The 24,710-nt window shown below is 39.1% G+C and overlaps 1 protein-coding gene across 1 annotated transcript in view; it reads left to right on the top strand.

Annotated features, from left to right (window-relative positions):
* The window catches only part of BLNK (B cell linker), a gene marked incomplete at its 3' end in the record, with an annotated part of 104,021 nt that extends 79,546 nt beyond the window's left edge, over nucleotides 1–24,475 (top strand). Inside the window, exons 6-26 of the mRNA XM_082002381.1 lie at nucleotides 407–456; nucleotides 1,438–1,478; nucleotides 2,383–2,539; nucleotides 3,753–3,922; nucleotides 4,422–4,503; nucleotides 5,273–5,353; nucleotides 6,748–6,773; nucleotides 7,336–7,364; nucleotides 7,676–7,771; nucleotides 9,292–9,334; nucleotides 11,740–11,767; nucleotides 12,037–12,109; nucleotides 12,678–12,708; nucleotides 13,749–13,791; nucleotides 14,583–14,661; nucleotides 15,122–15,153; nucleotides 16,497–16,562; nucleotides 18,169–18,248; nucleotides 21,790–21,873; nucleotides 22,882–23,037; nucleotides 24,356–24,475. Of these exons, the coding sequence (XP_081858507.1) occupies nucleotides 407–456; nucleotides 1,438–1,478; nucleotides 2,383–2,539; nucleotides 3,753–3,922; nucleotides 4,422–4,503; nucleotides 5,273–5,353; nucleotides 6,748–6,773; nucleotides 7,336–7,364; nucleotides 7,676–7,771; nucleotides 9,292–9,334; nucleotides 11,740–11,767; nucleotides 12,037–12,109; nucleotides 12,678–12,708; nucleotides 13,749–13,791; nucleotides 14,583–14,661; nucleotides 15,122–15,153; nucleotides 16,497–16,562; nucleotides 18,169–18,248; nucleotides 21,790–21,873; nucleotides 22,882–23,037; nucleotides 24,356–24,475 (1,567 nt within the window). The remainder of the gene's footprint in view (nucleotides 1–406; nucleotides 457–1,437; nucleotides 1,479–2,382; nucleotides 2,540–3,752; nucleotides 3,923–4,421; nucleotides 4,504–5,272; nucleotides 5,354–6,747; nucleotides 6,774–7,335; nucleotides 7,365–7,675; nucleotides 7,772–9,291; nucleotides 9,335–11,739; nucleotides 11,768–12,036; nucleotides 12,110–12,677; nucleotides 12,709–13,748; nucleotides 13,792–14,582; nucleotides 14,662–15,121; nucleotides 15,154–16,496; nucleotides 16,563–18,168; nucleotides 18,249–21,789; nucleotides 21,874–22,881; nucleotides 23,038–24,355) is intronic.
* Between the last annotated feature and the right edge of the window lie 235 nt (nucleotides 24,476–24,710).

Genomic DNA, 24,710 nt, shown 5'->3' with positions numbered 1-24,710 from the left:
ACTGGAGAGTCCTGCACCATTTTCTTATGCCATAGTCTTAGCCAAAGTCTCTGTGAGCCTGAACAGATTTTCATCTTCAGATAGATGTGTATTTATCTCTGATGCCTATGTTACCTGTTTCTGCATTAAAAATTAAGAGGAGGGTGGGTGGGCAAGGAAGCTGTTCTTTCAAAACATGTTCTTAGAAAGGAAAAAAGAATAATCTTAGATTAGATTCTAATTTCTTATCTGTTTCTAGCTTTTCAAAGCATTCTCCTGCAGCTACTTGCTAAGCATCTGTGATGGTAATCTGTATTTCTTCAGCTGCAGGTATCTTTTGTTATCAGCTTTTTCATGTGTCTGACTAATGCTCCCTTCTAGTGAATGTTACTTATTAGATCATAAATGTAATAATTGCTGTTTACAGGCTAAAAAAAAAACCTCCACCAAGTCTACCACAAAGGGATTATGCTTCAGGTAAGGCAGTACTAATGGACATCTCAACTGCATGTCTGTTTATATTTGATACCTATAAGCCTAACAGTATTTCAGCTATATGTTTCCTCATAATTTGTTTTTAATGAGAACAATATAGTGGTATCAACAACTCTGAAGGTAGTTCGCACCTCTGAAATGAGAGGCAAGCAAAGTATGGCAAGTTGTCCCACTATGAAGAAAGAGTAGCTACTCTTTCAAAATCTGTATTTACCAGGGTTCTGCATGTAGGCTGCTCTAAAGATGGAGAATTTGCACCCAGTCCTTCTCCGCCAGAAATTGTGATGTGAAAGTAAAGAGGGAAAAAATTGAACAAATGGATCATCACAGAAGCCAGAATCTTAATACTATTAATGTGACAATGTTGATGTCATAAACTATCATGGAGGTAGAACTGTATTTGCTTATCATACAGCACTTGCCCACAAACTAGTTCATACCAATTTTTTTCAAGTTAACAGCTATCTTGTTAAGGAAACAAGAACATGAAAACTGAAGCAAAGAGGACAGAGTTTGGAAGTTACCAGATAATTGTTCCATGTTTAACGTAAACATTTGTAATTAGTATGCTGTCTTGGAGCTCTAACTGAGAAACAAGAAAGTGCAAGGCCTAGAGGTCAGCGATAGATCCCTTACGTAGAAATTGTTACTCCTACTTAGAAATGAGATGCATTAGCAGGACATTCTGGGTAAAGTGCATGCTCTGCTGTTCAGACCATGTGCAGTTTGCCATTTTCTAATGTTTTCCAACAGCTCTGAAACAAGTTATCAAAAACAAGCAAGCAGGCATTTAATTTATTATTCAGTCCAAACCAGATCTGTTGCTCTGAACCGTTTAGGAAGGTTTTATCACTTTTTCTTTTAACTGACTATGATAGGTTTTTTTTTTTTTCAATCTATACTTAAGACAAACATTTACATTCACTATTCCATCTCTGTAAATAACTCTAATGTTTTGTTTAGAACACGCAGACAATGAAGAGGAACAATGGTCAGATGATTTTGTAAGTACATATTTTGGGATAGTAGGAGGTTACTGTGGCAACAAGTTCAGCACAAGCAATACTAATAAAAGTTTATTTTTTAATCATCTGCTTGTGGTTAAACTTAATACTACTGAAATGTTATCTTATTTTTTACATAGGCATTATTTATAAGCAGCCACTGATTATTTTTTTTTAGCTACCTCAATTTTTTTTTACATTCAACTTAGAAGTACACTCAGAAGTACTGCCAGTGGTAGCCATGGATGATAGGCTGTTTGGATAAGTAAGTGCATGGCATCAATTTGAGGGACTTCTTAAACTGAATAATAATTTCAGAAACCAGTAAAATAATCTATTTGGGGGAAAGAGGGTGGGAGGGGTGAGGAGGGGAAAGCCACTTCTTCCTAAAAATGAAACATTTATGATAAGATATTAGAGAACATTAGAATGAAGTAAGTCATGGTCATCAGCCATGTAAAGTAATTGCCATACTGTACAACCATCAGCCTGAAGTGACTAGCTTTGTTCAGGAGTTAGCTCCTGAGTACCCTTTTAATAGAGAATGGAGAGGAAGTGGCAGGACACATCAGGAGTCACAGCTGAAACTAGGAAGGTACTGTCCTGTGAAGGGAACCAAGCTGTTGGTCCATAATTTGAAGACTGAGCTCTTGGTGTCAAAAGACTCCTTGGAGACAGCAAAGAGATGGGGAGCAGGAAGCTCCTGAGAGGAGCAGAAGGGGAGGCAGGCAGCAGTGCCTATTTGTTTGGTGAGGGAGCATTAAAAAGCAGTGTAGCGTGTCCTGTCAAGGATACATTCTCGTAATTTAGTTAAGTGTACTCCTGCAAGGACATCTGTGTCACACACTGCTATGAAGCCATAAGTATGTTATGAGATGAGAAATGGGAAGTTCTGCCTTTCTAGGACAGTGATTATGAAAATCCAGATGACCACTCTGACTCTGAGATGTATGTGGTCCCCAGTGAAGAGAATCCTGACGACAGCTATGAGCCGCCTCCAAGTGAGCAGGAGAAAAAGAAGATTCCCTCCGCATTCCCTATTTCAAGGGGTGAATACGCAGGTAATTATGGAATAGTTGGCTATGTCAGCTTGATAATTGTTCACTTATCACTACCAGAAGAGAAGTGGCCTCAAATTGACTAACCTGTCCTTTCCTCAATAGTTTCCTTTAATTCTGACAATCAGGTCTTCAGCTTTCAGGGGTATAATTTATTATTACAGCATGAAACGGGCTAGTATTACTGGTAGTGATGTTTAGAATTTTAATATAATGTGTCCTAGAGACTTCGATAGACATATGCTAACTACAAAATTCAAGCAAAGGTAGTGATATCTCCCATAACTTGTCTCCAGATTCATCCTTGTATTTTAATGCAGGAATTCGTATTGAGGATTAAGCACATAAGACTAGACAGGTCCCTTCTTAATATTTTCCGTATCTCAAATCATTATTCCAAAAGCAATAAAACAGAAGACAATGCAGCCCAAATATTCATTCCGTATTGTCCTTCAAGATAGGTACTGAGGAGGATAAATTGCCTGAAAAACAGGACAGGATCAAGATTTTATTTACATCAGTCCAGCATAAAGGCTTTTTTTTCTTCCTGCTTTGATTCTTTTCAACCATGGGCAGATCGCACTAAAGTGAATGCATGTTAGCTTCAGTTAGATGAAGATTTGAGCCGTGGGGAAAAGAAACATTGGCATGATGCCTGCTTTCATTTTTGTATGATACAAGACTGTTACTGGTTATAGAATAACCAAAGTGCTAAAATGTCACATATGTACTCATAGAAGATTACCAGCACTTCACTTACACCTTCTTTGAAAAGGGGAGGGGTTTTTAAAATGACGCCCCAGAGGACCTGGCATAACTTGTGTTTCAGTCCCACCCTTTGTGCTGTGTAACAGTTGTTTTTCTCGTATGTCAGATATGTTCTTTGTCACTTCCTAGCACCAAAGTTCATACTGGCACAGGACATACTAACCAATGGACTCTACCACCTTTTCCCCAAGGACTTAAACAGCTGTTCATACAACAGTCAGTGTCTAAGCACCCTCTGCAGCCTGATACAGAGGGCTAGGTTGCTACCTTGAGTGATGAAATAGGACCAGTTTGCACACAAGTCTCAACATCAGGACCAGCATATGCTCAGGTCTGCCTTTTGACCTGAGCTGCAGCCATAGTAAAGACTTGTTTGCACAGGTAGTAGAAGACAGTCCAGAGGCTAATGTGTCATTTTTACTAAAATTGTTTTCTTCCATGTTAAAAGACAATCGCACCAGTCACCAGCAGCTTCCTTCCATCAGCAAACCTCTCCCAAGTACACCCAGTCCAGCCGTGTCCAGACCAAAGAAACCATCCATGCCATCCCTGCCATTGCCATCTCTTGCTACAAAACCAAAAGTACCACCGAAGCCTAAGGAGTGTAGTGATGATGAGGTAATGTTTATAGATATACTTGTTTTGACAGTTTAAATGACTGATGACCCCACACCAATTATAAGATAGACTACACAGCAGTGCCATGGCCTGGTCTCTTTCTTAGCCTCTGGTACAAATCATTTTGTACATCATAAGCAGTGACCTGCGAGTGTCATGCTGATTCCCAGGGGATAGTTGCCTACTTCAAGTATCAAGGAGGCTCTTTAGACCACAAGATAGTTTCTGCTCATCTGTAACAAGCTGCAGACAATGGAGGGAGAGCAACCTCAAAGGCTACCCCAGAACCAAAGGGAAGGCAGGGCTTTTATCCACCAGTCTAGAACTGGAGTAATTTGGTAAAGGTTTTTCAGTCTTGGGGAATCCCACCCACATAGGATGACAAATGTCTGAAATAGCAGTCACTCTGAAATGGCAGCTATTGTAAACTGCTGCCAGGCCTTAAATTCCAACGGTTTGTTGAGACGATGGAGGTTTAACTGTCCTACATTTTTCATAGGATAATTACATTGTGCCAGTGGACAATGACGACGATAACTATATTGAACCCACAGAAAGCAGCATGCCACTACCTACAAGATGTGAGTTTTAGTCATTTAAGCTAATAATTATTGCCTTGTTAGGAACAACAGTGGAAAAAAAATGGATCAAATTAATGTCTGTTCCTAGGGTTCAAAGAGTGGAGATACAGCTATTAGAGACAATACAGCCTGCAAAAAAGCAGTTGGCTCCTTTGGCCAATGATAAGGCCAAGGAAAATTATTTTTAACTTTATTGGAAGCCATGTTTAATTCCTGCCCCTCTCACTCAGCTGTTTCAAAGTCCAGCCCTCGTACAAGCAGGAAGCTTTTCATGGTATGTGATCTCCCTCATCATCCAAGGGAGCCATGGCATTAAAATTCTCTGTTTGCTGAAGTGCCTCAGGAGAAGAACAAGCCTTTTTAGATTTGCAGTAGATAAAGACAGACTTAGATTAATTATTTTTTTACCTCACTATTTGAAGTATATTTAGTTGGTGAGTAAAACTACTACAGTCCAAAGGTGAAAAGTAAACAGAGAAGAGTACATAGTTCTGTGCTCCGACATTACTGACAGTATCAAACCTATTCAGCAAGGCATGAACACTGGTTGTTGTTTGCTTTTAAAACGAGAGCTGCTTTCTGCCTTGGTTGATTTGTTCAAGGTCACGCTAAAAAAGGCTATCACTTGGACCTACTTAATTTTTATTCTTATTGTATAAATGTTACATTGTTATTTTTTAATACATATGTGTGTGTATATATATATAAAAATACGTGTGTATATACACACATGCCCAAGTATATATGTATATGAATAAAATGTTTTTAGCTCCTGTGAACAGATTTATGAAGACAACAAAGTCAGTTCCCCCTACTTCTCCAAAGCCTTCTCTTACTTCTGATATGCAAGGTATGTGGAGTTTATGTCACTATTAGAGTAATCAATACTGAGGAATATTAAATTATGCTTGATGTACTCACAGCACAAACCATATGACATATTTCAGTAAAACAAAAATATGTTCGCTTTTAGGTTTTTCTGTGTTGTAGCAGTTGTTTTGCCTAGCTTGAATAGTAAATCTGTTTTAAGCATGAATAAAACTAGAACAAGTCATTTGCCCCAAAATAATTTATTTTTAGTCTTATGCTCTAGTGGAGAGACACAAATGGATCAATACAGCAAAACCAATCATAGGACTTAGTATATTAGTAATCCCATTTCACTATAGGAATCAAGACTCAATACTCTAAAACCATATCAAGATTCAACCTTAAAGAAATTCTCTATATGATGATGTTTTGCATGTCCTGTTCCCATTTAAGCTCTATAAAGAGCAATTTATTTGGAAAAAGAAACAAAAGCAGAAGCAAATAAGAGGAATCATATTTGCTTTTGTAAGTGCAGATATACTTGCTTAATCTTCCTTAGCTGTGCTAACTCCGAACTGTTTTGCATCCTCATCATCTCATTAATTGCTTGGAATTTAACCTTTACAGACTTATCACACAGTTCTTTAGAAGTCTTTGCATATTCATTAGCAATGTGTTTAGCTTTCAGGTCGTAAACTACAAAAGTTTTTCTTCTGAATGACTTCAGATTTTGTGAGTTACTTTTCAGACATTTCAAAATGCCCTTTTCAATCTTAGCCTTTCTGTAAATCAGTGTCGAGCAACAACCAGCTCCTGACAGATGTTACTAAAAAAATAAAACATCTCCCCCTGGTGGGAACTCGGACTCTTGTCAGGCTTCATCGATTTTATTAGGCTGACATGAAATATGATTCCATTTTCATTGAAGAAACTGAACATAGATAAGGATGCTGGTGGTTTTGGCTTTTAATATCTGTGAATTAACATCTGTGGGACAGATCTCGGGTATGGATGCTGGCCACACAAATGAGCCAGTTTGTATTTATGACTCACATGATCTCTTCCTCCCTGAGAGTCAAGGAAAGGCTAAATGCTACTGCAGGCGTGACAACACATCTTTTCCAAACTGTCCCAGGTTTGCACGATACAGGCATTCATCTTGCTTTGGGGGGAATAAAGAAAAACAGCAACAAAAAATGATGAGGAGAAGGTTCATTAATACAGTGTCTGTTTATCAGACTTTCTGGGACTTTTCCTGAAGTTCCCACCAGAAAAGAGGGATGTAGCCACCCCCCACAAGCTCTCAGCAGACTTTCCACATTATCTTTCTGGAGGCAGAAGTACAACTGATATGAATTCTGATCCATTTTTATGGTAACATGCAGTACACTTTTGCTAACCAAAGAACACATTTTTTTCCCCCCTGTCCTATAGAAGTCTACGAGGTTCCTGAAGAAGAGGTAAGGCCTTTCTGTAGTTTGACTCGCATTGTCCTCAGGCAGGGCACAAATGTGATTGTAAAAAAAGATGATCAGCCTTTCGAAGGAGAAAAATGGGAACAAATCTCTGTCTGCAACTGAAACTTTCTGACACTTCCTTTGCAGAAAAGTTGGCAAACCAACTCAAAAGGTCTGCAGGAGAGAGTAAATGGGAAGGGGCTGAAGTTTCCCAGTCCTGTGAGACAGTGATCCTGTCTGGGAAGCAGCAGCCTAAGGGAATGCTTTCCACAAGCAGAACTGCAGCAAAGGAGCAATGACAGTTCTGACACAGTAATCTTCTTCCCCCTTGCTGGTACTGGCATGACATATGGCCAAAGCAGTGTGCTCGGGGCATCACAGATTTACTGGTGGTGACTTCTTGCCTTTCTCCCATCCTAGTGCAGATTACCAGGCAGAGTTCTACTAGAGATCTATACCACAATGCAAAAATAAGATATTGCTGTGCTAACATAAATAGGATCACACAAATGTATTTTATGAAATCAAAAAGTGACCAAATAATTCAGTGCATTTTCTTTTATAGGAGAAACCATCACCACCACCGGTAACCAGGTAACCCATTGCTATGAATGTCAGTGAATTATTTAAAACCTGTCAGAAAATACAGTTTCTCTTCTAGATACTCTGATAATTCTCTCTCTAGAAGATACACATATAGTAATTTTCTCTCTTTAGATTATCTACACAAAGATTGTCATCCATTTCTATGTTAAATTCAACAACCCAAACATAACACATTAAAAAGAAATACCTCTTAAGGGCAATTTTTAGAATGTTGAGGGGGCAGGGGAGGAGAGAGGCTGCCTTTGTATTCACTGTTGTTAAATGTAACTTTCCTTTCTTAATTCATGTTTTATTACTAGGTTCACTAAGCCACTTCTGCCTATGCCTGCTCAGAATATGGAGCACTCCCACATGCATAGCATGACCAGAGAGCCACCTAAGCTGGATACTTCCAGGTAAGTCAACAGCAGCTTGTATCAATAGCAAATATGAGCAGACAAAATTCTCTCCTCTCCATTGTTTAACCTTCAGACAACAAGCAATTGTCAGGACACACAAATAGCTAGGGATGTTGGGTCAAGGCAAGAATTATAGAATCACAGAATCATTAAGGTTGGAAAAGACCTTTAAGATCATCAAGTCCAACCATCAACCTGACAGCACCCACCACCATGCCCACTAAACCATGCCCTGAAGTGCCACATCTACATGCACGTGTTTTTTTCTGAACACTTCCAGTGATGGTGACTCCACCACCTCCCTGGGCAGCCTGCTCCAATGTTTGACCACTCTCTCAGTAAAGAAATGTTTCCTAATATCCAATCTAAACCTCCCCTGGCGCAACTTGAAGCCGTTTCCTCTCGTCCTATCGCTAGTTACTTGGGAGAAGAGACCAACACCCACCTCACCACAACCCCCTTTCAGGTAGTTGTAGAGAGCGATAAGGTCTCCCCTCAGCCTCCTCTTCTCCAGACTAAACAACCCCAGTTCCCTCAGCTGCCCCTCATAAGACTTGTGCTCCAGCCCCCTCACCAGCTTCGTTGCCCTTCTCTGGACACGCTCCAGCAACTCAGTGCCGTTCTTCTAGTGAGGGGCCCAAAACTGAACACAGGATTCAAGCTGCGGCCTCACCAGTCCCGAGTACAGGGGCACGATCATTTCCCTACTCCTGCTGGCCACGCTATTGCTGATCCAGGCCACGACGCTGTTGGCCTTCTTGGCCACCTGGGCACACTGCCGGCTCATGTTCAGCCGGCTGTCAGCCAGCACACCCAGGTCCCTTTCTGCTGGGCAGCTCTCCAGCCACTCCTCCCCAAGCCTGTAGCGTTGCATGGGGTTGACTGAAAGCTCTCATTTCTTGTGAACTTCTGTATTCAACCCAGTTTGCCAAATGGGTACTATTTTCTTGAATACACCTTTAGGGATCCAGTGCAGGGGTAAAACATCTCTGCAAGCCAGTTTAAAGTCCTACTATCCATCTCTGCACCCTTGCAAATGCCATGTTTTTGCAGGGGATGGGGCACAGGGCTGCTTGTAAAGAAAGTGGACACCACAAATACATGATTTATATTCCAAGTCTCTGGAGGAAAAGAGGCAAAGAAAACCTGAGTATGCAGCCTATTTCGCTCCTGTGTCCCCAGAAGCATAGGAAGCTGCTTTGTAACCAGTCTCATCACTAGGACATCGCCCTACAAAATAGGCCATATGCCCCAGGAAGAGCAGGTGGCATCCGCAACACTGTGTGTGTTACAGTGTTTGGTGAGGTCCTGTGCACAGCTGCAGGGGACCCGGGGTCCAGGACAGAAGCTCTTCTAGAGTAGCTCCACACAGTGCACAACCCCTGCAGTGGTGCATAGCTGCAATTAAATCCATTTACTGCAGACTTCCTCCTCTCTAGATCTTGAAACACCTATCCGAGCCAAGCAATTAAATAAGTAAATTCTACTCATCTTAACTTGCTGTGTATATTTTTCAGAAATGTTTTGCCTCTTCCCAGAAATCGTCTTCATCCAAAAGCAGTGAGTAATTAACGTGCCACTATAAAAGAATGTTAAACTTAGGCTGTTCTGTGTGTTATATATATAAATAGATGGATACTTTTTATTATCTGGATTAAACAACAGAAACAGATGACTCTGAATGTCAGATGGATCTAATATTATAATTGTGGCTATTAATCTTTTGGACAAAAGAGGTACATTGGACATCTGTATTGATCCAGGAAAAACTTCAAATGCTTTAAGGGATATATGTCTCAGTGAACAAAAATAGTTTCTTGTACTAAAAAATACCAGTTGAACTCCAGGAACTTTACTTTCAGTAGCAATTGGCAATTTTGCCCAATCTGAAGCATCCTCCTTGAGCCTCACTCCTCTCAGATGATGAATGATTAACACTTTTGGGGAAAAAAAAAAAAAAATCCTTCTAAAATGTCAGACTGGGTAGTCTGAGTAACCAGTATCACTAGAAAATGCAGTCCATGAAGCAGTAATTACAGGCTTTGGGTTCCTAAGGCTGTATCTAAGTCATTCCTCCTTTTCTACTCTTGTCCCCAGTCTGTCCCTTCCACTGTGCTGGAACAAAGGTTTTCTGAAGCAAACCACTTGGAAACTTGTCTAACTGCAGCAAATGGGCAAAAGCAAATGCATAAAGGGTTCTTCTTCAGACACATTAGTTCCATAAATCGTTCTGCACCACAGCTCTCCTAGCAGTTGTGTCAGCACAAGAGAAGGTATGCATGAGGAGCAAACTACCAAGAAACAGGGTGACAGTAACTGCATCAGCATCTGTGCCAAAAGCTATGTGCATCAAACCCTGCCCCAGCCCAATGCTCTGAATTGTCCTTAAGAAATAATCAGTCTACCAATAACTACATAGAGAAATTAGATGCTTAAAATAGCATGAGATGTTAGGGTAACATAATGCAGGTGGTATAATTTCATCTTATGGTTTTACTTTCAATCCTTACGTTTCTAGATATACCGGGGCGGGGGGGCACCACCTCTACATACAACAGCAGCAGCATCTTAGTTTCCCTTCCAACTCATCACAACGTTCTTCCAATTTAGATCTCTATCCTGTAAGATGCTGAACAATTCCCAAGTGGTGTCAAGTGGAAGCTTTCTCTTCTATGAAATGGTTTGATTTCTCAGTTTTTCTTACTAAGATTAGGGAAAAAAAAATCCTTCTGAAGGAAGAATGTTGGACAGAAATTCCATACTCTGATCAGCACTAACAAGAATACTCCTGCATCAGAACAGACTCAAGTGCCATACTGCAGCTTAAACTTCTCCATTAATTAATTCTCAGAGGTTACCTCTGAGATGGGTATCATCCTACCTTTGCAGAGTATAAAGAGAGACTATCATTTTGCTGGGGCCACGCACCGAGTTAGTTACAGCACCAAGGATGGAGCTCCCAAACACTCATCTGTACAATGGGTGTATTCAGCTCCCGGGTACTGGCAGTTCCCTGGTTTGGCACAAGAGTCAGTCTAGGAAAGAACTACCCAGTGTAGCCCGGATTTTTGGGTCTTTGCTTGTTGTGCAAGAGACCAGCCCTTACAGTTTTAAAGAACAACATAGTAATGAGCACGATGTTTGTCCAGTGCTGTGCCTTTCCATCCCTGACTATGCACACTGACAACGCAAAACAGCAACTGAAACAGCTGTTAACTGTTCCCATTCAGTCCATTCTCAACACTAACCAGCCCTGATCATGTTAATGGGGCTCTAACTCTTGTTCCTCTCAAAGGCCTGGCCTGCTGTGGGAGCAAAATTTCTCCACATCTCACTCCCTCAACTATTGGATGATGGATTATACCTCTCCAACCAGAGAATGGATGCATTTGTGACCAACATTAGTGAAAAGCCATTAACCTGGTGGATGAAGATGGACAAATTAATAACTGTTGCCTCATTGAAAGATAGGTATCATATAGGAATCTGATTCCCTAAAAGACAAGAAGTGTGGAGCCAAAAGAAAGCACCTCCAAAAGAAGCTGGGAAATGAGTCGGATCGCTTCAATTCTAGGATAGTGAAAAGACAGTCTACTCGGTATCCTCCGTTCAGCGGAAGATGTGTTCTTAGTATATTCAAACCTGCTGCAAAATTTCTGCTTTCCAGCTCAGAAATGAAACATGAACCAAAAGGTCTTGCTGCAAAATTCAGGGCCAGTTTTCTCAATACTACAAGCTATCTCAAGGTTGTTAGAATGTCTAAAATTAGATTGATGTTTGCTAAAATTTTTCAAACACCATCATAAAAGCTGATGAAAAGTATTCTGGAAACTATATGCATTCTGTACAAATATTTCTTCAAACATTACTACAGATTACCAAAACCAGATTATTTATGCACTTCTCATTTAATAATTCCCTTTTTAATTGTTTCTTATCAAATCTAACACATTTTTCCATTACAGGATCATGAAGCAAACAATAATGATGAAAGTAAGTATTCTGTACTGAAAACAGGGCAATATGAGAGAGATTTGTTGTCAGTACGTCACTGGTAAATTTTATCTGTAACAGCCAGCAATAAGCAAGAAATGTTACTGAACTGTTTTCTAGTGTAATTAGAGTGAAAAAATATTAAGACAAAAATTAAATAAATGGATATTTTTTACTTTTATGATATTAACACTGAAATGGCAGTGAGGAAAATCTACTGTTCAGATACGGCTAATATTGCATGCTAAATGTGTCGTTTGCATCTCTAGATCGTAGCTTCAATAATACACAAGAATCCAGACTTCCCACTGGGGCAGCTCCATCTCCGTTACCAAGGGGCCTGTGAGTAAAAAATAATAAAACTAGTTCTTTGATGGGAATGGGGTTAATGGGTGTATTGGGAGTTAACTCCTATCCTGGCTATGGCAATCAGAACTCAGGAGCAATTTTTATTGCTGTTCATGAAAGGCATCCTGACTAGGTAAAGGCAAGCTATTATTTCATTACTTCTGGAAAAATACTGGTTGTATACTAGTGGCATTGCCCTTCACTGCTTGCCACTGATGGTTAGTCACATAAAGCAGCAACAGCACTCCTATAAATGCAGAAAGTTGTGGGTTTTTTCATTAAAACTCTTCTGCCCCACCCAAGTTGTCATCTTAAGTATTGGACAGTGTGTAGCTTCCTTGCATAGCATACGTTTCTTGAGTACGCACATTACATGATACTTTTTTCTTTTTTCTTTTCTTTTCTTCCCCCTTTCCTAACTGCTACAGCTATCCACTAAGGAGATGCATCCCATCTTGGCCAGAAATATCTTGGGAATCAATGAACTGATGTTTAGTTGCTAAATGAATTCATGTATCTGCTAAGTAACCATGTTCTTTTTTCTTTTTCCTCCATTCTGCAGAAAGAAAACTTCTAATGCAGTAAATTCACCAGTAAGTTGACTTATAATTGCATAATCAAATGATAATTTTACACGTGATATTTAATTTATTGTAAAACCTAATTTTATCATGAGCTTGGGTACAACATAAAAAGAATAGGGGAAAGAGAGAGTTCTAAAGAGAGGAAATATCTGGGTTGTCGTTTTATGAACTAAGAAGCAGTGAGAAAGCTCAAGTAGAAATTTTTTTTTATTAAAAAGATGTTCAGATTCGGCACTCTAGGCTGTAATAATAAACAGTGCAAGAACTGAATAAAATGAGAAATAAATGGGAACACAGGCCAGTCAGAAGTAGTCCCTGAAATATACAGGGCTGCATACGGGGAACATGGATTTATTGCAAGAGTGATAGCTCAAGAAAGATGCAGGATTTTACCAGAATTTGTCAGAGGTTTTTCAGTAAGTATTTCATCATTAGAAAAGTATCCCAAAACGTCTTGAGGGGAAAAAGCAAGAGAGCTGATTGAAATTTTCAAAGAAATTAATTTGAAAAATGTTTCAAAACCGACATTTTATTATCATTGTTTCAAAATAAAAAAAAAATTGGAACTGGAAGGTTGGGAGAGTTTTCACTGTGAGCTAAGCTAACAGTTTAACTTTCAGTAAAAAGACGTATTCAGATATTTGTAAGCATAGCTTGACAGAGATTAACAATCAAATTTTGATTTGCAAGTATATGGTATAGACTCTTCATTTTTGGACTTGAGATAAGAACGAACCATTTGTTACACCATAAACTTACTGATGGCAGTTTTTAAAAAAAAAAAAAGCACGCATCTCTACATTTTACTTTTGTTCATCTATTTATATACACAAACTGGGATTCTTGCCAAATCTACTCTGCAAAATCCCAGACTTCAAAGTCATACAACTAGAGGCTCTTCACAGAATGGCTATATCCCTACCTCCTAATCCCTCCAGGATGCTGTCAATTCTAAATATAAACTAGTTCACGAAAAGTATAAAAAGATAAACATTTGCTGTACAAGTGACATGCCATTTAATATTTGGTTTCCTTCTGTTCCATTGCAGAAACCCTGTTTACCTGCCAGAGAGACCTTAACTGCAAATGAAGGTAAATTATCTTTTTCACTACTGTGAAAAAGTTGACATTTATCAGAATTTAATTTTCTTTTTATTAAAAACATGAAACGAACAATACCACATTCAATTTATTCTAGGTTTTTGAGGGGGGTTTGGTTTCAGCAGTTTCAAGCTGGATCTGGCCAGCCTTAGTTGCACTGAATATCATTGTTCTCTAAAAGCAGTCACAGTAAAACTATTGAGGTTACTGGCACGGTAACGTACGGCGTAATGGACCAGCAATGTGCCATATAGCCCTCAAAGTGCAGAAGGGGGAAGGGAGACGAAGTGCGAGCACATCATTCTGAACTCAGCAAGAAGCACCTCACACGGAGCCAACTCCTGGCAAGAGCCAGTCCCTCGCACAGGCAGAAAACGCGTCTTCGCCTCTGTGCAAGGCAGCAGCTCCTCTGGGCAGAAACTCAGCAGGAGCTGCTGCCTAGCACAAGGGTAAGATGCAGCCCGCCAGCCGCACCTCCTCCGGCTGAGCTCTTGTAGGCAGCCTGTCCCAACGTCCTCCCCCGTGTCGCACAGCTCGCTGCTCAGAAGGCTCAGAAGCCACTGAGCTCCTGCAGGCATTCAGAGTCAGCTATTTGCCTAGAAGTTTGGTGGTATGCCACTACTCAAGAAAGCAAGCTGCAGGATGGCAAGCTGCCATGTAAGGAAAAACCCCAGAAGTTTTGATAATAAAAGAAACCCTCCTTCAGCTACTGGGACTCCCTTATCTGGCACAATATATTTCTGAAGAAATCTTGACTTACCATTTGTTTTCCCAAACTACAGAAAAACCTACACCAGCAGAACGACGACGAGGTTCCAGCCAAGAGCTTCCGCTTCCACCCCTTCCAAGTGGTGCCCAAAAGTAAAATCCCTTTTCATCATCTTCTGAGTATTTCAATGCACCAGCTCTACTGCTCGGTCTGAACACAGCTGTGAGAAGTTCAAAGGGGAGCACTGTTGTCTCTGCAGCCTTCTGTTGCTTTTTGAAAGTCATGTTTATTGAAGCCTCACAGTAGTAAAAAATAAAACATGGCAAATGCATCCAAACACTATAACCACCACCAAAAAGCATGGAAGGATATAATCTCCAATTAGATGATGGAGATTTAAACCAGATGTTTAAAATCCTAATTGTCAATACTAGTGGGATTTTTTTTTTTTTTTTTCTTAATACACCTGTATCTGGCCCTTATTTCTCAATGGACAAATAGACAAGATGGAACACATTCTATTACTGCATGCTTCAAATATACAATTTTAATATTTTCAGAACTGGGTAGATCTCCTCACATCTTTCTGTAATCTCTTGATATTTATTTCAGGCCTCTGCTCCAAAAGTCCTCAATTCTGCCAAGTAAGTATAATTCAGATTTTGAATTAAAATGGGATTAACTTGTAATTTCCAATTAATCTCTGAATTAAGATTATTTCAAGATGCCATGCATATTCATTAGCTTGCAATTAACATTCTCTGTAATGCATACAAAGAGCAGATTGAGTATCTAGGGCCTTAAAATTAGTAAGGGAGTGTGTCTTAGCTAGTAAAATTAAGGGAGTGTGTCAGGTTCATTGTATAAATCGATGGAAACTGGGTGCTTCATTCCCATTTGTGACTACTGGGAATTTCTGCCTAAGGCAGTTTGAGTCAGTTCCCATCATAATAAAGATTTCCTCAATCTTCCTTGCCACTGAAGAACCCTAAATATGACATTTCTGGGCTGTTCCAGGCTTCTGTCACCTAGTGTCCAGACAGAGTATTATTGCATCCAGCAATTTATTCTTTCTTTATGGCGGGGGGGGGGTGGGGCAGGGAGGTATTTTTATAATGGCAAATGCTGAAGATCTGTAAGGAGTATTTTCAAAGAAGGACTTCATTCACAGCTAAAAACAAATTAGGTAATACATATACAAACTCTCTTTGCACAGAAGTGCAAATTAGATCTAACATTTTTCTAGTCTCTTATTAGCAGACACTGGTCTGACCTTTCTACAACCCCTTTTCTGCACATATTTCCCTGAACATATCTTTCACACTGTATATAGATGATGAGAATTGCACATAGCAATCTGCATATGGCGTAGCTTAAATATGCTGTTATTAGTACTTCTCTCTATCTCCTGGAAATGTTTGCTTGATGTATGTTACAATTGTATCACCTATGCTGTGGAAGTGTAATCATGGTTCATATTCACACAACAGACTGATGCTTTCAAGCTGGCCGCCTGCTGTCACGCAACTGATGTGCTACAACTTGTAGCCTAAATTCTTACTAAACCCTAAAGTGATTCTTCTTAACCTATTCTTCGAGGTCATGTGGTGCTAAATGATGCTCTGACTAGTAAACTTTCTTTAACACACTCTTATTCTGTGCCAGGTCCAAAAACAACTTAATCACAGATACATTTGGTCTCAATCACTAATGTCCCTCCAGCATAACCTGCAATCTCTTCCTTGTCACCACACAAGCTTAGTGCTTTTATCTTCATCAAAAAGTACTCATTTCCTGTACGGTGCGGTATCAAATACTCTACTGAAGTTTAGAGTAAGTACAGTGTCATATTCCCTCTTCGTAGAACTAATATTTTACGAAAGCAATTATTACATTTTATCTACTTTGGGTAAATTTCAGATCTTCTCTTGCTAGTTGTACCTTTTTCTCCAAATCTTAATGTTCTTTCCTTCAAATTGTCTTCTAGGGCCTTGTGTTCTGTGGAGTCAGACAAAAAGACCTGTAGTTGCTCAGGTCACTTTTTCCACTTTAAGTATAGCAATTATGCTAGGTATTCTCTAATTATATGGTACCACCCTGACTTGAAATTTATTTAAAATAATTGTTACAAGCCCTGTAATTTTGTGTGCCAGTTTTTAAAATTTCTGAGATAAAGATTATCTGGGCCCATCAGTTCAATGTACTAAGCTATTTGAGTTTTGCTTCCAATTTGGTTGTAGAAATTTCCGTTTCTACACGAGAACTACTACTGGATTAGTATCTAGATTATCTTTTAACATCAATAAAATTCTTATCGCAGACAGCCCCATTTCTCTTTCCTTTTTACACAGCTAAGGAAACTCTTTATTACTTATTTTAATTTCCTTTTGTGAAGTCTAATTCAGCCTGACTTCTGGCAATTCTTACTTTATTCATACAACATACTTTATTCATACAACAGCTTTTGCAGCTGGTCAGTCAAAATTTGACCAAAACACCAAAATTCTTTATATTGAATAGCCTTCCTCAGATGAGAAGGCTATTCATTCACTGAGAGCTAGAACTGCTCCTTACAATGTCTCCCCTGTACTTGGAATGCAGCTTCCAGACAGTTGCATCTTTACTATAAAAGAAGTTCTAAACCTACTTCACGCAGGTGTCTTTGAGCTCTCCAGTCCAACTGAATTTTTTAATTCTGCGTCACTGTATGACCTCCTCTGTAACATTCTTATCACTTTCTGAAACCAAAATCTAAATCAGATTTATATTAGTGAAGAGTTGATAAAGCAGTCTGCAAAGTGTCATGTCCAGTAACAGGTGAATGCTAACAATCTTAGTAGCATTTTTTTCTCCCCAATAAGTAAAACGTGAAATAAAACCTCACATAATAACAGAATAAGTTACACTCAACTTTCTACAGTTATCTACCCTAGTATGATATTGATCTGTAGCCAACTCTAATCACAAGTACCTATAGCAGACACCTATGCTATCTTTGTTTTACCAAAGATTATTTTACCAGAGAACAATTATCTACACTTATTTCCTGTATTTCTATCATATCACTACTATGCGACACTACTCAACATTTCCCTTCTAATTTCTGAAACTTTGACATTTGTATTCCAGCCCTAATAGCTATTTTCTACTATGAAGCTTAATTATAAGTGTAATAACAAAGTATAATCTTTCCTACTAGTTCTGCTCCTCTACTTAGCAGCCTAGACTTCTTTCACACATATACAAACATTTCAGTTGGATTAAATGAGTGGAAAAATTACCTCTGAGCTACACTTGTTTTCCTGACTCCCTCACCTATATGACTACTTCTCACATTGGACTGAGCGCTTTTTGCGTTGTGTTCATGCATTTTCTTTATCTATTGCTACATTGATTCACTTAGGCGGTGTTGGGTTTCTTCCTTGCATTTTCGGTCTAGCTCTGGTTGTTAACCAAATGGTTGTTAACCAAACTGTTTATAAGCGAGGCTCCTCTTTTGAGCAGGCAAGTGTCCCAGGCACTTATATAGGCATCAATTTACAGTAGATAGCTTTCTCAAGCGTTTACAGATCTTCCAAAGTCCTTGTAACAAATCAGTTTCTTACAGCATAACAAACATACTTTGAAAACTTATACATGTTGTTCTTTCTCCTTTCTAGAAGTGCCAGAAGCTGCAAACCGTTCCCTGGGTACTTCCCCTCACAGCAGCATTTCAACTATTTCAAGTACTGCAGACCAGGTATAACATTAGCTAAATTCACATTACAGAAATCTTCTTATCCTATACTTTAAAGCAGTACTTCAGCCCCTACCCCTTTTCTAAATAAAAATCATGTTCCTTTTGTGGAGGGCATCCATGTCCCCTTTTGCAGTGAAGATAATCTGCATGTTGGCTTTCATACAAAAAAATGTTTAGAACATATAGCACAGGAGGGCTTTAATAAACTGTAGAAAAAAATACATAAATAGCATTATACCAAACCTTGGCACTCTACCAGTCACTTTAAACAAAATCCAAAAAAGCTTCTTAGTTTCAGGTCTTCCCAACTCCTCAGTTCATAATATTTTGACATCATTTGAAACAAAGAAATCTGGGGTGGTGTATTTAAGTCTAGCCTTTGATATAGATGGCTATAAAGAGTTTTTAATTACCTGCTTTTTTCTAACTTATAGCCATACATACCGTGTCCTGAAAAAAAAAAATGCGCACCAAGCAGATACAATGAAGCCATCTGCAGCTATTAGCATTAGCCTGCAGTGATGTAATGTGCTAGGAAATCCCAGAAATTTGCAGGAGGAATCAGGGATGCTCTGCTGACTGGCCCAAGACAGCAGGATGCAGAGGGTAGAATCACTTTCATGAACACTGCCCTATTTGTTGCAGTTTGTTTGGGGTGCCACCAAGTCTTAGCAACAAAGAAAGTCACTACTGCGAGGATGCTGTGATGCCTACAGGTTTTAGTCTCTCCCAAGTCCTACTGCTTTCTGTTCCTTCAAACAGACCCCTTCTCGTTACAGTTAATGCTGTCAGTTTTATGACCAATTCTTTTTTCCATGTTTTGTTGCAAGATTAAACTTTGAGTAATCTAAGCAAATGCAAAGTTATTTTAATTTCAGTGCTATTCCCCTTACTCTCATTTTGGATGAAGGGAGACTACAAAATGCAGGAAGCTATTCTTATTAGCCCAGTAGTCACAAACAAGGTAAAGATGGTTCTGTTGAGTGCAAAACAAAGGCCCTATTATGCAAAGCCAATAATATTAAATGTTCTAAAGCCTGACATGACAAAGATAATACAACAGTGAAGAACTCAAAGGACTTGAAGTTCTGGAAAAATTTTAACAGTATGGCATACTGGATATTTATGATAAAAATTTCTTTCAAATAAACAATCCAGCAGACACTAAATAAACAGCTTGTAGCAATTACATTTGCAGCTTTTATGTAACAGCCACGGGCAAAACCAGAGCATAATAAAACACCCATTTTATTAAAAAAAAAAAAAAAAAAAAAAGAAAATATTAACTGTTAGCTAGTGTTATTTTTCCCACCAATCATGTACAGTGGTATCATTTTCTATAGCATCCTGCACAATACAGGTGCTCGCAGACATGATTCATGCCCATAAGGTTCATTATTTCTTTGATTCCCATCCAAACTTCAGCAGCTGCTCTCTGCTTCCAGATTACAGGCCACAGGTAGTGCTAGAAGAAAGGTCGGGGGTAGGTGATTCCTCGTTCTGTTGAACAAAGATTGGTTCACTGGACTCATTCTCTTAAGTGGCTGAGTACCTTGCATACTTGCAATTCCTCTCATACTATCTTTTTCCAATGAATAGCGTGACTGGAGAAATACATGGAAGAACTTTGGAGGTAAAGTTGTATGTTATGGCTTAAGACAATCTAAGAACTTAATGCAATGTCCCCAAAATGGAGGCTTTGCTCTCCTCTCACTGTCAACTCCCCTCCCAGCCACAGGCTTCTCTGGTGTTCCTCTGATCCTGCAGTGGGCTGAGCCAACTCATTAAATTGACAGAAAACCAACCTGGCAGTCAAACACAAAACAAGACAAAACAAAAAAGGTAACAATTTTTTTTTCTGCAAGATTACTAAAGTGAATTATCTCACCGTGGGATCAGATGAGCAATAAAATGAGCGCAAGGGAGAAGCCAAGACATTCCCTTTTTGGCAGAGATAAGCCAGCTGGACCAGCTCAGGCACAATATGCAACTTGATCTTTAACCTGTTTTGTACAAGGGTGACAAAAGCTTTTGTGAAAATTAATTTTATCATTAAGCTTGTTACTATGAAGTTGGAGCAAAACTGTTCAAATAACCCGGAAGCTTAAAGCACTGAGGTATTCACTACAAAATACTCTCAGCACTATTCCTATAGCCTCCCTACTCACTTAGAGCAAGAGCTCACTCTTTATGATTGCTGGTTTTATAATCTTCTAGTTCATCTTCTAGCTATAGAAGTCTGATAATGCATAGGTCACATGTTGCTTCTAATCCCTCATCCTGTCCTTCCCTTGAATATTTCTTTTCATACTTCTCTAGAATCCCCCTTACCTTTCCCCTAAACTCCACTCCTGTTCCCAAATGTACACTCAATCCTGCATCATCTTAGTACCCAGTTTTCTACTTCTTCTCTTAATCAAATTATAAGCTCACTCCCAACTGCCATCACCTCCTCATATCTTTTTATCTTTGCACTTCTGCTATGAGAGCTTTTATCTTCTAAAACAGAATCCACCTATCTTCAGGGTGCCAATCTTTCTACCTTATATCTTCAGGTCTGCACCTATGCCCCCATCCATGAAGTCCTTTGTCCCATGTTTTCCACTGGAAGAACAGGTTAAGTTCATTTACTGTACAGAACACTGACAAGCATTTAACAGAATAGTGAGATGAAGGATGATCTTGGCGAGGTGTTCACAGGGAACAACGTACAGAAATGAGGCACCCCAGAGATACATTATAAAATACAAGCTGCTCTTGTATTGTCACAGATGTAATCCTTCTCCATGAGCAACATGGTTTTATGCCTTTTAGATAACAGCACTGTTTCAAATGCAAGAATATATTCAGACTCAATCCAACAGAGAACCAGAACCAAATCCATATGTCTTGTCTCAGGTGAAAGCACTGGGAGCTGAACTGCTGTATTAGTAGAGGAAAGTCATTAACTATTCCTCTGTTTTGTATGACTCCATCCATTTGCCTTTAATAAAAAGAGCAAAAGATGCATTTATCTAACCTCCCTGCTATCCAGATGGAGGCAATCGTGACCATGTTCACAAATAGTATTAAATATATGGGAAACTTCACTCCCAAAGCCTAGATGCCTACCAAATCTGGACACTTCATTGGCTAGCCCACAAGCTGAGGAGCATTTAAATTGTTAATGGTCAATTTATTCCTCAACATTTCCTGGACACTCTCTTTAAATTCTACTAGAATAGCTTCCTGCTTTAAAAATACCAAACTATCCTTCAGTTGAACCTGACTACTTTCCTCAGGGTATCTTTCTCTCTTCTGTCATATATCAGCCTTCTCTCACACATCTGTTTTTGACACACTACTTTTTCTTTGCCCTACCTCTACTCAACAAAAACTGTGAGCTCCTGGCAAAGAATCTTCTAAATTCTGTGTTTTCTAAGGTGTTCTGCATTTGAGTTCTTCACAGTTGTCATTACTTAGTAGTAACTCCCCTGCAGGCCATATTCTTTATTATTATCATCATTATTTTACAGGTGAAACACTGTTTCTCTCTTTCTAGGATGCTGGTGTTCATACTAAAGCATGGTATGCTGCTAGCTGTGATAGAAAAACAGCAGAAGATGCATTGTACCGATCAAACAAGGTAGGTCACTTTTAAAGAATGTCTATTTTATGAAAAAACTTCAAATAAAAAAAACAATCAAAAGGCAACCAGAAATATTCTAAGAACATCAGTTGTATTGTGAACAAGTCAGAATACTGTGCCATGCAAATACTGTCAAACATGAAATTATTGTGGTGAAACTATTTAAATATGGTTTCCATCCCAAGACAAAGTTTCATTAATGTAACTACAAGACTGGTGCACTGCAGAGAGAGCTATTACAGACTAGAGAGCCTAAGGAAGATCTGATAGCTCACGTGCATCCATGAAAATAGAAGCCAAAGCCCTGTGACTTTTAAATTATCTTCACCACTGTCCAGTGGCTCATGTAAAAACAGTTACTACTTGGAAAACCTGATGCTGCTATGCATTTTGAAATGGCAACACTATGCACTTAAGTATTTGGAGAACCTGAGTTCTCTCAACTATTCTGTGTACAAAAGCTACTGTCACAGAAGGGAATGTAGAGTTGCATCCTCAGCATCAGGTACGTTTCCACTCTTGCCTAACTCCACAAACTAGGATAAAGGGGCAGAGCACAGCGCACTGGGGTTATCACCAGTGTAGGCTACTACTAGTCAGTGAGCAGTCAGCAGCAGTAGGTGCTGCTCTTTATCAGAGTGCTTTTTATAGCTCTGGAGAAGCAGTATCTCCACCTCTCACTGCCTTCTTGCCTATGTACTGCCACTGATAGTAACTTCATTTTCTAATAATCTGTTGACCCCAACAGACTGCTACCACCATGTGTTTATTTCTTCATTCTTTCTCTGGTTGAAAGAGAACAGGTGGCAGCAAAGGTGACTCAAATTACACCTTTGTAAGCTACTGTTAGACAGCAGAAATACATGTTACTTCCCATCTCCTCTGTACTATTTTTCTAACAGGAGAAAAGGGTTTAATGCTAATATAGATGAAAAGATTAAGCTAAAACCAAACTAAGTTTTGAAAAAAATAAGCTGAATACACTTACTACTCTTCTCTCTCTAGGATGGATCTTTTCTAATAAGAAAGAGTTCTGGGCAGGATTCACGGCAACCATACACACTGGTTGTGTTTTACAACAGAAGAGTATACAACATTCCTATACGATTTATTGAATCAACAAGACAATATGCACTGGGCAGAGAAAAAAGTGGTGAAGAGGTGAGATGATGTGGTGTTTTTTTCAGAACAGTTTTCAGTTATATACCTTTAATAAGCAATGATTAAGATAAATTGCACTAGGACCAAAAGGATTCTTCATGCATCAAGATAAAACTATACCATATATAATGACTGATCAAGCTAGAGAAACTGGCATAACATTAGCTCCTGCATACCGCAACTAAAAACCACAGATCAAGTTTAAAACATACTCTTAGAACTGTTTTGAAAAGTTAGCAGGATGAGAGCTGCAACTGCTAGATAAATTCTCCAGCTGTTTATAGTCCTCTCTTCACCTTCCACCTATGACTCTAAGTTTCTTGGAAAATCATACAGGAAAAACAGCCATGCTCAAAAAAAAACAACAAACAAACAAACAAAAAAAAAACCCCATCGACCAAAAACCTCTATCAAAAATGAGAATGACAGTACCTTTTTTTTGGTAAATCCTATTTTCACACAAAGAAAATGTTAAACTCTAGTTCTAGAGTGCAGAAATCACTGGCTGGCTATTATACCACACAGGTAATTACTCTGATAGCAAAACAGAAACTTGGAACACAAATACCAATAAAAACTGTTTGTTATCGCTGTATAGAGTAGGCTTTTCAGGGATGTGAAAGTAGGCTTGCCTTAGCCTAATTATTTCACTCCTAGGCAACAGTTTCGAGGTTACAGAATGAGTAACAGCCTAGAGCTCATCTGGCCCTCAACAAAGCATCAAAAAGAAAAGAGGAAAAAGAGAAAGATAGTCCAAGTTTATAGTATTTGGCCAAAGACAAAAAGGAAAAGCAACAGACCTAGCAGATTCTGGGTATTAATTTACAGTGACAAACATTAAAATTGCATAACCAAAACAGTTCTCATTGATGGCTCTCTGTACCATATTACTCCTGGAGATCACCGTCCCTCAAACTGAGGTGGCTGAACCACAGATGGAGCAGCTTCCAAACTGCCAGAGTCTGCAGCCTGGTATATATTAAGGTAAACTAAAAGTGGTGTCAGTTTATGCCATGTAACAACCTCTGTGGTTCAGTTTGTGTGGGTGGCAATCACAAATGGAAAGGAGCATGTGATGAGACAACTAGTGGCCATAAGTATCTTTCATTGTCCAAACTTAATCTGTTTATGACTAGAATCAGGACTAAGAGCAGGATCAGTGCTCTTACTAAAAGGCAGAGCTTCTCACTTGGTAACAGTCATAGCTCTACTCTCTTCAATGGTGGGAGAAGCAAAGAGAAAATTATGCAGTGATTACAGTAAATACTAGAGCATTAAAGGAAGGCAGTATTAATTATATTTTGTTTTCTCTATCCAGCGCTTTGACAGTGTTGCTGAAATAGTAGAGAATCATCAGCATACCTCCCTGGTTCTAATTGACAGCCAGAACAACACCAAAGACTCCACGAAACTGAAACACATTGTACGAGTTTCTTAAACTGACCTGCTAAAATGAAGACTTTTTTTAATAATTTCTTTCAACATCCCAAAACATGTGGATCAGGTATTAAAAGAAGAAAATCCAAAATGATGGAAAACACTCTTTAAGAGCACCTACTTCATAGTAAGAAATGTAGTTCATGAAGTTCAACCCCACATCACTTCTATCAGAAAAGCACTCATATTTAACACAAGCAGCCAAAGCAGATATATTCTCATCTGTGATTTACATC

This window comes from Phaethon aethereus, assembly GCF_964289735.1.
Source record: "Phaethon aethereus genome assembly, chromosome: 7".
Classification (NCBI taxonomy): domain Eukaryota; kingdom Metazoa; phylum Chordata; class Aves; order Phaethontiformes; family Phaethontidae; genus Phaethon; species Phaethon aethereus.
The sequence above is the reverse complement of the archived record's forward strand: the minus strand, read 5'-3'. Positions and strand labels throughout refer to the sequence as shown.